At 67.7% G+C, this 14,781-nt stretch overlaps 1 protein-coding gene across 1 annotated transcript in view; it reads left to right on the forward strand.

Annotated features, from left to right (window-relative positions):
- The window catches only part of MUC5B (mucin 5B, oligomeric mucus/gel-forming), a 40,511-nt gene that overhangs the window by 23,646 nt on the left and 2,084 nt on the right, over nt 1-14,781 (forward strand). Inside the window, exons 35-48 of the mRNA XM_047774061.1 lie at nt 427-9,340; nt 9,487-9,668; nt 9,859-10,030; nt 10,717-10,964; nt 11,232-11,418; nt 11,668-11,893; nt 11,977-12,155; nt 12,226-12,295; nt 12,488-12,591; nt 12,873-12,904; nt 13,101-13,281; nt 13,662-13,766; nt 13,849-13,886; nt 14,327-14,443. Of these exons, the coding sequence (XP_047630017.1) occupies nt 427-9,340; nt 9,487-9,668; nt 9,859-10,030; nt 10,717-10,964; nt 11,232-11,418; nt 11,668-11,893; nt 11,977-12,155; nt 12,226-12,295; nt 12,488-12,591; nt 12,873-12,904; nt 13,101-13,281; nt 13,662-13,766; nt 13,849-13,886; nt 14,327-14,443 (10,755 nt within the window). The remainder of the gene's footprint in view (nt 1-426; nt 9,341-9,486; nt 9,669-9,858; nt 10,031-10,716; nt 10,965-11,231; nt 11,419-11,667; nt 11,894-11,976; nt 12,156-12,225; nt 12,296-12,487; nt 12,592-12,872; nt 12,905-13,100; nt 13,282-13,661; nt 13,767-13,848; nt 13,887-14,326; nt 14,444-14,781) is intronic.

Below are 14,781 nucleotides of genomic sequence, written 5' to 3' on the forward strand. Positions count from 1 at the left end.
CCTCCACTGCGACAACTCCGAGTGTTTCGAATCCCACCACTGTGACAGGTGTCCCCTCCACGGCGACCACTCAGAGTGTCACGACTCCCACCACTGTGACAGGTGTCCCGTCCACTGCGACAACTCCGAGTGTCACGACTCCCACCACTGTGACAGGTGTCCCCTCCACTGCGACCACTCAGACTGTCACGACTCCCACCACTGTGACAGGTGTCCCCTCCACTGCGAGCACTCAGACTGTCACGACTCCCACCACTGTGACAGGTGTCCCCTCCACTGCGACCACTCAGAGTGTCACGACTCCCACCACTGTGACAGGTGTCCCGTCCACTGCGACAACTCCGAGTGTCACGACTCCCACCACTGTGACAGGTTTCCCGTCCACTGCGACAACTCAGAGTGTCACGACTCCCACCGGTGTGACAGGTGCCCCCTCCACGGCGACCACCCAGATTGTCACCACCCCCCACCACTGTGACAGGTGTCCCCTCCACGGCGACCACCCAGGGTGTCACGACTCCCACCACTGTGACAGCGTTCCCCTCCACGGCGACCCCCCAGGGTGTCACGACTGCCACCACTGTGACAGGTGTCCCCTCCACGGCGACCACTCAGAGTGTTACGACTCCCACCACTGTGACAGGTGTCCCGTCCACTGCGACAACTCCGAGTGTCACGACTCCCACCACTGTGACAGGTGTCCCCTCCACGGCGACCACCCAGGGTGTCACGACTCCCACCACTGTGACAGGTGTCCCCTCCTCAGGAACCACTGAGACAGTCTCCACCTCCACCGTTGTGACAGGTGCCCCCTTTTCCGGGACCACCCAGAGGGTCACCACCTCTACCGCTGTGACAGGTGCCCCCTCCCCCGGCACCACCCAGGGGGTCTCTACCCCTTCCCCTGTGACAGGCTCTGCCTCCCCAGGGACCACCCAGAGTGTCACCACCCCCACCAGTGTGACAGGTCCCTCCTCCCCACGGACCACCGAGTCGGTCTCCACCCCCACGCCCGGGCCCATGGCCTGCCAGCCTCGCTGTGCCTGGACGGACTGGCTGGACCAGAGCTACCCGCTGCCGGGCGCCTCCGGGGGGGACTTCGAGACCTATGCCAATATCCAGGCGGCCGGCGGGGCCATCTGCCAGCGGCCCCAGGACATCGAGTGCCAGGCTAAAAACTTCCCCAACCGGACGCTGGAGGAGCTGGGTCAGCGAGTGCACTGCGACGCCAGCTTCGGCCTCATCTGCAGGAACGAGGAGCAGGACGGCCGGTTCGAGATGTGCTTCAACTACAGAATCCGCGTGCTGTGCTGCAGCTACGGCCACTGTGGGACGCCCACCTCCCCGCTCACCTCCTCGACCACCACCTCCGCCCCCAGCCCCGGCACCACCACCTCGACCACTGCCTCTTCGGCCCCCAGCGCGGCCACCACGGCCGGGACACCCGTCGCAACAGCCGGAACACTGTCCGGGAGCACAGCGGCCACCGGCTCCGCCACGCCGGGGCCCGCCCTTTCCACGGGCGTGACGGCGCGAGTGACGGCCTCCAGCCCCAGCCCCACGGGCTCCGCCCCGACGTCTGCCACGGCGGAGCTCCCGTCCTCTGCAGCCTCCACAGAGCCCGCCAGCCCAGGCACGGCCACGGCAACCCTCCCGACTCACGGGATCAGCCAGGGCCCGACGCGTTGTCAGCCCAAGTGCCAGTGGACGGAATGGTTCGACGTGGACTTCCCCACCTCGGGGGTCGGGGGCGGAGACGTGGAAACCTACGACAACATCAGGGCGGCCGGTGGCAACATATGCCCCGAGCCCCGGGAGATCGAGTGCCGGGCAGAGAGCTACCCCGACGTGAGCATCGACCAGGTCGGGCAGGTGCTCAGCTGCAGCCTGCAGGACGGCCTCATCTGCAGGAACGAGGACCAGGAGGGCCTGTTCAAGATGTGCTTCAACTACAGGATCCGCGTGCTCTGCTGTGACGACGTGCGGCACTGTCCCAGCACGGCCAGCCCCGGCCAATCCTCCCCCACGCTGTCTGCCCACAGCCCCACCACCCTCACCGGCTCCACGACGACGCGGCCGGGGACCTCCACCTCCGCCACGAGCCCCACCAGCTCCACCTCCTCGGAGGCCCTGGCCACGAGCACCAAACCCGCTTCGACCAGTGTCCCCCCGTCGGCCCCTCTGCTGACCTCCCAAACACACACAACCCCTGGGGTGTTATCCCCCACCGCTGTGACGGGCCCCCCCTCCGCTGGCACCACCCAGAGGGTCTCCACCCCTTCCCCTGTGACAGGCTCCTCCTCCCCAGGGACCACCCACGGGGTCACCACCCCCACCACTGTGACAGGTGTCCTGACCACTGCGACAACTCCGAGTGTCACGACTCCCACCACTGTGACAGGTGTCCCCTCCACGGCGACCACTCCGAGTGTCACGACTCCTACCACTGTGACAGGTGCCCCCTCCACGGCGACCACTCAGAGTGTCACGACTCCCACCACTGTGACAGGTGTCCCCTCCACTGCGACAACTCCGAGTGTTTCGATTCCCACCACTGTGACAGGTGTCCCCTCCACGGCGACCACTCAGAGTGTCACGACTCCCACCACTGTGACAGGTGTCCCGTCCACGGCGACAACTCCGAGTGTCACGACTCCCACCACTGTGACAGGTGTCCCGTCCACTGCGACAACTCAGACTGTCACGACTCCCACCACTGTGACAGGTGTCCCCTCCACTGCGACCACTCAGAGTGTCACGACTCCCAGCACTGTGACAGGTGTCCCCTCCACGGCGACCACCCAGAGTGTCACGACTCCCACCACTGTGACAGGTGTCCCCTCCACTGCGACCACTCAGAGTGTCACGACTCCCACCACTGTGACAGGTGTCCCGTCCACGGCGACAACTCCGAGTGTCACGACTCCCACCACTGTGACAGCTGTCCCGTCCACTGCGACCACCCAGGGTGTCACGACTCCCACCACTGTGACAGTTGCTCCCTCCTCGGCGACCACCCAGGGTGTCACGACTCCCACCACTGTGACAGGTGTCCCCTCCACTGCCACCACTCAGAGTGTCACGACTCCCACCACTGTGACAGGTGTCCCCTCCACTGTGACACCCCAGGGTGTCACGACTCCCACCACTGTGACAGGTGTCCCCTCCACGGCAACCACCCAGGGTGTCACGACTCCCACCACTGTGACAGGTGTCCCCTCCACTGCGACCACTCAGAGTGTCACGACTCCCACCACTGTGACAGGTGTCCCCTCCACTGCGACAACTCCGAGTGTTTCGATTCCCACCACTGTGACAGGTGTCCCCTCCACGGCGACCACTCAGAGTGTCACGACTCCCACCACTGTGACAGGTGTCCCGTCCACTGCGACAACTCCGAGTGTCACGACTCCCACCACTGTGACAGGTGTCCCCTCCACTGCGACCACTCAGACTGTCACGACTCCCACCACTGTGACAGGTGTCCCCTCCACTGCGAGCACTCAGACTGTCACGACTCCCACCACTGTGACAGGTGTCCCCTCCACTGCGACCACTCAGAGTGTCACGACTCCCACCACTGTGACAGGTGTCCCGTCCACTGCGACAACTCCGAGTGTCACGACTCCCACCACTGTGACAGGTTTCCCGTCCACTGCGACAACTCAGAGTGTCACGACTCCCACCGGTGTGACAGGTGCCCCCTCCACGGCGACCACCCAGATTGTCACCACCCCCACCACTGTGACAGGTGTCCCCTCCACGGCGACCACCCAGGGTGTCACGACTCCCACCACTGTGACAGCGGTCCCCTCCACGGCGACCCCCCAGGGTGTCACGACTGCCACCACTGTGACAGGTGTCCCCTCCACGGCGACCACTCAGAGTGTTACGACTCCCACCACTGTGACAGGTGTCCCGTCCACTGCGACAACTCCGAGTGTCACGACTCCCACCACTGTGACAGGTGTCCCCTCCACGGCGACCACCCAGGGTGTCACGACTCCCACCACTGTGACAGGTGTCCCCTCCTCAGGAACCACTGAGACAGTCTCCACCTCCACCGTTGTGACAGGTGCCCCCTTTTCCGGGACCACCCAGAGGGTCACCACCTCTACCGCTGTGACAGGTGCCCCCTCCCCCGGCACCACCCAGGGGGTCTCTACCCCTTCCCCTGTGACAGGCTCTGCCTCCCCAGGGACCACCCAGAGTGTCACCACCCCCACCAGTGTGACAGGTCCCTCCTCCCCACGGACCACCGAGTCGGTCTCCACCCCCACGCCCGGGCCCATGGCCTGCCAGCCTCGCTGTGCCTGGACGGACTGGCTGGACCAGAGCTACCCGCTGCCGGGCGCCTCCGGGGGGGACTTCGAGACCTATGCCAATATCCAGGCGGCCGGCGGGGCCATCTGCCAGCGGCCCCAGGACATCGAGTGCCAGGCTAAAAACTTCCCCAACCGGACGCTGGAGGAGCTGGGTCAGCGAGTGCACTGCGACGCCAGCTTCGGCCTCATCTGCAGGAACGAGGAGCAGGACGGCCGGTTCGAGATGTGCTTCAACTACAGAATCCGCGTGCTGTGCTGCAGCTACGGCCACTGTGGGACGCCCACCTCCCCGCTCACCTCCTCGACCACCACCTCCGCCCCCAGCCCCGGCACCACCACCTCGACCACTGCCTCTTCGGCCCCCAGCGCGGCCACCACGGCCGGGACACCCGTCGCAACAGCCGGAACACTGTCCGGGAGCACAGCGGCCACCGGCTCCGCCACGCCGGGGCCCGCCCTTTCCACGGGCGTGACGGCGCGAGTGACGGCCTCCAGCCCCAGCCCCACGGGCTCCGCCCCGACGTCTGCCACGGCGGAGCTCCCGTCCTCTGCAGCCTCCACAGAGCCCGCCAGCCCAGGCACGGCCACGGCAACCCTCCCGACTCACGGGATCAGCCAGGGCCCGACGCGTTGTCAGCCCAAGTGCCAGTGGACGGAATGGTTCGACGTGGACTTCCCCACCTCGGGGGTCGGGGGCGGAGACGTGGAAACCTACGACAACATCAGGGCGGCCGGTGGCAACATATGCCCCGAGCCCCGGGAGATCGAGTGCCGGGCAGAGAGCTACCCCGACGTGAGCATCGACCAGGTCGGGCAGGTGCTCAGCTGCAGCCTGCAGGACGGCCTCATCTGCAGGAACGAGGACCAGGAGGGCCTGTTCAAGATGTGCTTCAACTACAGGATCCGCGTGCTCTGCTGTGACGACGTGCGGCACTGTCCCAGCACGGCCAGCCCCGGCCAATCCTCCCCCACGCTGTCTGCCCACAGCCCCACCACCCTCACCGGCTCCACGACGACGCGGCCGGGGACCTCCACCTCCGCCACGAGCCCCACCAGCTCCACCTCCTCGGAGGCCCTGGCCACGAGCACCAAACCCGCTTCGACCAGTGTCCCCCCGTCGGCCCCTCTGCTGACCTCCCAAACACACACAACCCCTGGGGTGTTATCCCCCACCGCTGTGACGGGCCCCCCCTCCGCTGGCACCACCCAGAGGGTCTCCACCCCTTCCCCTGTGACAGGCTCCTCCTCCCCAGGGACCACCCACGGGGTCACCACCCCCACCACTGTGACAGGTGTCCCGTCCACTGCGACAACTCCGAGTGTCACAACTCCCACCACTGTGACAGGTGTCCCCTCCACGGCGACCACTCCGAGTGTCACGACTCCCACCACTGTGACAGGTGTCCCCTCCACGGCGACCACTCAGAGTGTCACGACTCCCACCACTGTGACAGGTGCCCCCTCCACGGCAACCACCCAGGGTGTCACGACTCCCACCACTGTGACAGGTGTCCCCTCCACTGCGACCACTCAGAGTGTCACGACTCCCACCACTGTGACAGGTGTCCCCTCCACTGCGACAACTCCGAGTGTTTCGATTCCCACCACTGTGACAGGTGTCCCCTCCACGGCGACCACTCAGAGTGTCACGACTCCCACCACTGTGACAGGTGTCCCGTCCACTGCGACAACTCCGAGTGTCACGACTCCCACCACTGTGACAGGTGTCCCCTCCACTGCGACCACTCAGAGTGTCACGACTCCCACCACTGTGACAGGTGTCCCGTCCACTGCGACAACTCCGAGTGTCACGACTCCCACCACTGTGACAGGTTTCCCGTCCACTGCGACAACTCAGAGTGTCACGACTCCCACCGGTGTGACAGGTGCCCCCTCCACGGCGACCACCCAGATTGTCACCACCCCCACCACTGTGACAGGTGTCCCCTCCACGGCGACCACCCAGGGTGTCACGACTCCCACCACTGTGACAGCGGTCCCCTCCACGGCGACCCCCCAGGGTGTCACGACTGCCACCACTGTGACAGGTGTCCCCTCCACGGCGACCACTCAGAGTGTTACGACTCCCACCACTGTGACAGGTGTCCCGTCCACTGCGACAACTTCGAGTGTCACGACTCCCACCACTGTGACAGGTGTCCCCTCCACGGCGACCACCCAGGGTGTCACGACTCCCACCACTGTGACAGGTGTCCCCTCCTCAGGAACCACTGAGACAGTCTCCACCTCCACCGTTGTGACAGGTGCCCCCTTTTCCGGGACCACCCAGAGGGTCACCACCTCTACCGCTGTGACAGGTGCCCCCTCCCCCGGCACCACCCAGGGGGTCTCTACCCCTTCCCCTGTGACAGGCTCTGCCTCCCCAGGGACCACCCAGAGTGTCACCACCCCCACCAGTGTGACAGGTCCCTCCTCCCCACGGACCACCGAGTCGGTCTCCACCCCCACGCCCGGGCCCACGGCCTGCCAGCCTCGCTGTGCCTGGACGGACTGGCTGGACCAGAGCTACCCGCTGCCGGGCGCCTCCGGGGGGGACTTCGAGACCTATGCCAATATCCAGGCGGCCGGCGGGGCCATCTGCCAGCGGCCCCAGGACATCGAGTGCCAGGCTAAAAACTTCCCCAACCGGACGCTGGAGGAGCTGGGTCAGCGAGTGCACTGCGACGCCAGCTTCGGCCTCATCTGCAGGAACGAGGAGCAGGACGGCCGGTTCGAGATGTGCTTCAACTACAGAATCCGCGTGCTGTGCTGCAGCTACGGCCACTGTGGGACGCCCACCTCCCCGCTCACCTCCTCGACCACCACCTCCGCCCCCAGCCCCGGCACCACCACCTCGACCACTGCCTCTTCGGCCCCCAGCGCGGCCACCACGGCCGGGACACCCGTCGCAACAGCCGGAACACTGTCCGGGAGCACAGCGGCCACCGGCTCCGCCACGCCGGGGCCCGCCCTTTCCACGGGCGTGACGGCGCGAGTGACGGCCTCCAGCCCCAGCCCCACGGGCTCCGCCCCGACGTCTGCCACGGCGGAGCTCCCGTCCTCTGCAGCCTCCACAGAGCCCGCCAGCCCAGGCACGGCCACGGCAACCCTCCCGACTCACGGGACCAGCCAGGGCCCGACGCGTTGTCAGCCCAAGTGCCAGTGGACGGAATGGTTCGACGTGGACTTCCCCACCTCGGGGGTCGGGGGCGGAGACGTGGAAACCTACGACAACATCAGGGCGGCCGGTGGCAACATATGCCCCGAGCCCCAGAAGATCGAGTGCCGGGCAGAGAGCTACCCCGAAGTGAGCATCGACCAGGTCGGGCAGGTGCTCAGCTGCAGCCTGCAGGACGGCCTCATCTGCAGGAACGAGGACCAAACTGGGGACTTCCCAATGTGCTTCAACTACAATATTCGATTGCTCTGCTGTGACGACGTGCGGCACTGTCCCAGCACGGCCAGCCCCGGCCTCTCCTCCCCCACGCTGTCTGCCCACAGCCCCACCACCCTCACCGGCTCCACGACGACGCGGCCGGGGACCTCCACCTCCGCCACGAGCCCCACCAGCCCCACCTCCTCGGAGGCCCTGGCCACGAGCACCAAGCCCGCTTCGACCAGTGTCCCCCCGTCGGCCCCTCTGCTGACCTCCCAAACACACACAACCCCTGGGGTGTTATCCCCCACCGCTGTGACGGGCCCCCCCTCCGCTGGCACCACCCAGAGGGTCTCCACCCCTTCCCCTGTGACAGGCTCCTCCTCCCCAGGGACCACCCACGGGGTCACCACCCCCACCACTGTGACAGGTGCCCCCTCCCCAGGGACCACTGAGTCGGTCTTCACCCCCACCGGTGTGCCAGGTGCCCCCTCCACGGCGACAACTCCGAGTGTCACGACTCCCACCTCTGTGACAGGTGTCCCCTCCACTGCGACCACTCAGAGTGTCACGACTCCCACCACTGTGACAGGTGTCCCCTCCTCAGGATCCATTGAGACAGTCTCCACCTCCACCGTTGTGACAGGTGCCCCCTTTTCCGGGACCACCCAGAGGGTCACCACCTCTACCGCTGTGACAGGTGTCCCCTCCCCCGGCACCCCTCAGGGGTTCTCTACCCCTTCCCCTGTGACAGGCTCTGCCTCCCCAGGGACCACCCAGAGTGTCACCACCCCCACCGGTGTGACAGGTGCCCCCTCCACGGCGACCCCCCAGGGTGTCACCACCCCCACCGGTGTGACAGGTGCCCCCTCCACGGCGACCACCCAGAGTGTCACGACCCTCACCAGTGTGACAGGTGTCCCCTCCACGGCAACCACCCAGAGTGTCACGACTCCCACCAGTGTGACAGTTGTCCCTTCCACGGTGACCCCCCAGAGTGTCACGACTCCCACCACTGTGACAGGTGTCCCCTCCACGGCGACCACCCAGAGTGTCACGACTCCCACCAGTGTGACAGGTGTCCCCTCCTCAGGAACCACTGAGACAGTCTCCACCTCCACCGTTGTGACAGGTGCCCCCTCCAGTGCGACCACCCAGAGTGTCACGACACCCACCAGTGTGACCAGTGTCTCCTCCACCGCGACCACTCACGGGGTCACCACTCCCACCAGTGTGACAGGTGCCCCCTCCCCAGGGACCACCCAGAGTGTCACGACTCCCACCACTGTGACAGGTCCCCCCTCCCCTGGCACCACACGGAGTGTCACCACCCTCAGCAGTGTGACAGGTCCCCTGTCTACTGGGACCACCCGGACATTTGCTGTTCTCATTCCCTCCACTTTCCCAGGGTCCCTGTCCACGACCCTCAAACCAGGCTTGCCCAGTGTATCGCCCACAAGTTTGCTATCGACCCCCTCCCTGCGGACCCATCCTGCCTCCCCAGGCACTGTGCCCTCGTCTTCTCCGGAGACTGCCAGCAGCCTGACCCCCTTCTCCGTGCCCACCATCTCCCCCGGATCGCCTGGCCCCACTACGCCCTCCTGCCTCTGCCGCGCCTACGGAGAGTTCTTCCGGCCCGGTGCGTGAGCAGCCCGGCCCCTCCTCCACGCCCAGCCCCGACACTGGATTCCGGCGGGCAGTGTCCCGGGGCCCGGGTCCTTGCCCTGAGCTGGTTTGCCCTCCTGGCCCCCTGCCCGGCTGACCCGCGTGTCTCTGGCTTTGTAGGCGACGTCGTGTACAACAAGACCGACGGCGCGGGCTGCCCGTTCTTAGCTGTCTGCAACGAGCACTGTGACATCGACCGCCTCCAGGGCACCTGCCCCACCTCCGCACCCCCCGAGTCCTCGCCCCCCGCTCCCCTCACCACCCGGACCCCTGGCTGCGATCGCACGACCCCTCCACGACAGGTGCGCCCCCCTCCTTCCTGCCTCCACCGGGTGGGATCCCCCCCCAGCCCCTCGGTGACCACTCCACGGGCAACACCAGCTGGACAAAGCCCTGTGGGGCCTGGGCCGGGCCAGCACCAGATCGACCAGGGTGTGGTGGCAGGAAGGCCTGGCCAGCCCCGTTGGTGAACGGGACGCTGGCCTCTCCCAGGTGAACGAGTCCTGGATCCTGGAGGACTGCACGGTGGCCCAGTGTGAGGGCGACAACCACGTCGTCCTGCTGGGGCCAAAGCCGACGGCCAACATCACCTGCGTGAACGGGCGCCTGCCCGTCAAAGTGCAGAGCGCGGAGCAGCCCTGCGACTACAACTACGAGTGTGAATGTGAGAGCCGCGTGCCCCGGTCGCAGCGCTCACCCCGCCAGGCTTTGCGGTTTGACGGGAACTCGGGGGCTCCCGAGACTGCGGAGGACGGGACCCCGAAGGGCCTGGAGCCGCCTTCCCCCAGGGCTGCGCCAGGACTCCCGCGCGAGCGCCGCAGGGCCCCAGGAGGGCGAGCCGTTCTCGCAGCCCGCGGTCAGGGTCCTGGGGCGGCCGAAACAGAAGACCGCAGACTGGGGGGTTCCAAACCGGAAAGTGACTGTCCCAGTCCTAGAGACCAGAAGCCGGGGGCCGGGGTGTGGGCAGGACGGGCTCGCTGCGGAGGCCCCGGGGAGGGCCCCGCCTGCCCCTTCCAGCTCTGCCCCTGGTGCTCCTGGGCTGTGGCCCGGTCCCCCGCAGCCTCTGCGCCAGTCGTCCTGTGGCCTCTTCCCTCCCTTCTGTCCCCTAGAAAGACGCCTGCACCGGGTGTAGGGCCACCCTGGCGATCCCGGAGGGCCACCTCGTGACCCTTGTCTCAGCCGCAGCTGCAAAGATCCTCTTCCTGCCAGAGGTCACATTCACAGGCTCTGGGTGGACCTGCCACGCCCACTTCCAAAAGGCGGGGGCTAAGGCCCAGGAGGCTGAGCGACCCGGTGGGGGCGGGGGGCAGCTCGGGTGGCACTGGGTGAGGGCCTGTCCGTGCCCCGCAGGTTCCTGCAGCGGCTGGGGCGACGCCCACTATGAGACCTTCGACGGCACTGCCTATTCTTTCCGGGACAACTGCACCCACGTCCTCGTGCAGGAGATCCGGCCTCGCTATGGCAACCTCAGCATCCTCATGCACAACCGCTACTGCCAGGTCGACGCCAGCTGCCCCCGCGCCCTCAGCGTCCGCTACGAGGCCGTGGAGATCATCCTCACCACCACCAGAGGGGCCAGCGGGCAGCAGGAGAGCCTGGTGAGTGTGGGCAGCCAAGCGGGCGCCCGCCTGTCCCGACCTGGTCAGGGAGGCCCAGAGCCCCGGTCCAGAGGGCCCAAGCACGGTGACTGGAGGGCAGGGATAGGCCGTGGGGGGGGGGCACCCGGGACCCAAATGCGCCGACTAGGACCCCAGGCCCTGGGGGGCATCTATGCTTTGGGAAGGATGCCGAGGCGGGGCCCCAGCGCCTGGGAGGCAGGACCCCGAAGGCCGGCCCTCTGCCCTCGGCCCTGGTCCCGCCCCCAGATCCTGTTCAACCAAAGGCGGGTAAGGCAGGGCTTCAGCAAGGACAGCGTGACCGTGACCACGACGGGGGCCACCGAGATGGGCATCAGTATCCCCTCCGTCGGCGCGAGCATCACCTTCAACGGACGGGTCTTCCAGGTGCGGCTGTCCTACAGCCGCTTCAGCTACAACACCGAGGGCCAGTGCGGTGAGCAGGGACCTGCCGGACGCCAGCAGGGAGAGCAAAGGGCCGGGCACCAGGGCTGTGGGGCACACAGCCGATCCTCCTCGGGGCAGCCTCCCCCATGTCCGCCTGACCGCCCCCCCCCCACCCCCGCCCAGGCCAGAGCTGCCTCGGGAGACCGTGTCTCAGAGCCGAGTGGCTGCCGTGGAGGTGGGGGGACAGGGAGCGGTGGCCTGGCAGCCCGTCCAGCAGTGGCCCGCCCGCCCTCCCCAGGCACCTGCACCAATGACCGCAGTGATGACTGCCGCAAGCCCGACGGCACCCTGGCCCCCACCTGCTGGGACATGGCCAGGGACTGGCTGGTCCCCGAGAGCAGCGAGGAGGGCTGCTGGGCGCCAACCGGCCTGCCCCCCACTGCCAGCCCCCGATCCCCGGTGCCCAGCCTGCCCTCCACCACCCCGTGCACCCCCGCACCTCTCTGCCAGCTCTTGCTGACCCAGTGAGTCCTCTGCGTGGGCTGGCGGTCCTGGGTGGCCACCCCACCAGGGCCTCTGCTCCAGCCTCTGACCACCCTGCCCACAGAGTCTTCGCCAAGTGCCATCACCTCATCCCGCCCAGCCTGTTCTTCAGCACCTGTGTCAGTGACAGCTGCCAGCCCGGCCAGCCCGAGGTGCCCTGCCAGAGCCTGGAGGCCTACGCGGCGCTCTGCCGCGCCCGGGGCGTGTGCCTGGACTGGCGCCATGCCACCAGCGGGCTGTGTGGTGAGTCGAGGGCGGCGGCTGGGGGCCCTGGCCTCCTTGGCCCAGCTGACACCTGTCTGTGTGCCCCTAGAGCTCACCTGCCCGCCCACCAAGGTGTATAAGCCGTGCGGCCCTCTGCAGCCCAAATCCTGTAACTCCAGGTGAGCACGGTGGGGACGCCGGGGACAGAGGGCCTCCTGGGCGGACCTGAAGGGTCTGGGGGGAGCCAGGAGAGGACCCACAGCCCAAGATTGGGGGGTGCCCCTCCCCCACCCCAACCCTGGGACGACCCCAGGCCTCCCCCAAGCCCCCCCTCCCCGCCCTCCTCTTCAGACGCCCCCCTCATCTTGCAGGAGCGAGAGCCCAGAGAGCACGGGGCTGGCGGAGGGCTGCTTCTGTCCCGACGGCCACATCCTGTTCAACTCCCACACGGACATCTGCGTGCCCAAGGAGTGCCGTAAGCCGGGCCCCTACGTGGGAGGGGCAGGGCCACAGGGCAGGGAGCTCTGGCCTGGGCTGATCCTCACCTGGGCTGGTCCCCGCCTGGGCCGGTCCCGCCTGGGCTGCTCCCACCTAGTCCCGCCTGCAGCGCCATGTGGCCTTGAGCCCAGCTGAGCCCCTCCTTTGTGACCCCTCGAGTTCCCGGGGGCTTGTCCCCACCAGGAAGGAGAGGCCCAGTTGGGGGTGGCCCCAAGCCCAGCACTCCCAGTGAGCCTGTTTCCTGTTCTTGCCTGCCAGCCTGCGTGGGACCAGACGGGCTTCCCAAATACGTGAGTGTTCTGCGGCCCCGGGCTCTGCCAGGGGAGCTGGTGGGGGCACCCGGGTGTGAGGTGCACCGTGGCCCGCCGCTGCCCCGGGTGGGGCGGCAGAGGGCTGAGGCTTGGGGCCTGACCTGCCGCTGGACCAGCCCCAGAAGCCAGGGCACCACCCAGGAGCCCTGGGGAACCCTGACCTGTTCTCTTCCAGCCTGGAGATCAGTGGGTCAGCAACTGCCAGGCCTGCGTGTGTGACCCGGGCTCCACGTCTGTGCGGTGCTCTCCTGTTCAGTGCAAGGCCCAGGACAGGCCCCCGGAATGCGGCCAGGCCGGCTTCGTGGCTGTGACCAGGCCCCTGGCCAACGAGCCGTGCTGCCTGGAGACTCTGTGTGGTGAGGCCTGCACCCCACTGGGCTGGGGGTGGCGTGGACAGCAGAGGGTGGTGTTGGCACAGGCCACCCGGCTGGCAGGGCCCGCGGGGCAGAGGAGCGCTGCAGGGGCCCGGCTTGTTGGTGGCTGGACCACTAGGTGGGGAGGCCTCTCAGCCCTTCCTTTTTCCACCTACAAATGAGGCTGGCGACCCCTGGTCTGCTCCAGTCCCTTCAGGGCCTGGGGGAGGAGCAGGGAGGTGACGAGGTGTGGGAACCCAGAAGAGCCACCGGCTCCCAGGGGAATGACCTCTGCGGCCCAGCGTGGTGAGGTGCTACTATGACCCAGGACAACTGGGGGGGGGGGCAGGGGCACCCCAGAAAGCCCCCCGACTCTCCTGCAGTCTGCAATGCGAGCACGTGCCCCCAGAGCCCACCCACATGTCGGCCGGGAGAGAAGCTGGTCCAGGCCCTGGGAGCGGGCGGCTGCTGCCCCACATTCCGCTGCGGTGAGTCTCTGGGGAGGGGCCGGGGGGTCCTGGCCCTTTCTCCCGCCGCCCACTCAGCTCCTCACCCGCCCTTTCCTTCCAGAGCCCTGGCTGTGCACCTACAACGGCACCGTCTACGGGGTGAGGCTCAGCGCGGGAGCTCAGGGTGGGTGGAGGGTGGGGCCGAAGGGCGCCTGGGGCCCCTCGTTGTCTCCATGCGTCCGGCCCTGCCCAGGCCCTCCGGCCACAGCAGCAGGTGAGGCAAGGCTCTGGGCCCTTCCGGGGCCCCTGGCCAGAACCTGGGAAGCCGCGGGCCCTGCGCCAGCCGCCTCTGGGAGCTTCGCCTCAGGCTCTCCCGGCAAGAGCGCGGGACGGGGGGCATGGGCCGGGGCGGGGGGGGGGGGACCACGCCCTCCCGGCCCTGCCAGCCTGGGTCCCCACCTGCCCCGGTCTGTGCTCAGCCAGGCGGCACAGCCTTAATTCCACAGGGAAAAGAAAGAGACCGCCCTGTGAGCCTCAAGACACGGAGAGGGGCCTGCTCTGTGCCCCCTCAGTGTCACCCCTGACCCTGTCTGCCGCAGGTCGGAGCCACCTTCCCAGCGGTCATTCCCTGCCACACGTGCACCTGCCTGTCCACGGACACCCAGGACCCGACCGTGCAGTGTGAGAAGAACAGCTGCAGCACCGCCTGCCCCCAGGTGGGGCCGCCCTCCTGAGCGGACCCCGGCCCCGCCAGCCCCCAGCCATCACCCCCTGGGCCCCAGGAAGGGCCTCTAGCTCAGCGCCCTGGGGTTCTTGATTCTTCCCAAAGGGAGAGAAGCAGGAGGATGGTGGAGGGGGCCCTGGGCAAGGGACAGGAGGGCAGAAGTAGAGAAGGTGCTGGAAGCAGGGGTGAGGCTAAGAGGGACACGGGGGTGGGGGAGGCAGAGACTTAGCCCCACAGAGGACAGGGGCTGCTAAGGAGGCCCTGGGCCCCTGGCCTGCAGGTGGGACAGCAGGAGGGCTGGGGAGCCAGGGTGGGCACGCGACCATCCCC

This window comes from Phacochoerus africanus, chromosome 4, assembly GCF_016906955.1.
Source record: "Phacochoerus africanus isolate WHEZ1 chromosome 4, ROS_Pafr_v1, whole genome shotgun sequence".
In the NCBI taxonomy this organism is placed as follows: domain Eukaryota; kingdom Metazoa; phylum Chordata; class Mammalia; order Artiodactyla; family Suidae; genus Phacochoerus; species Phacochoerus africanus.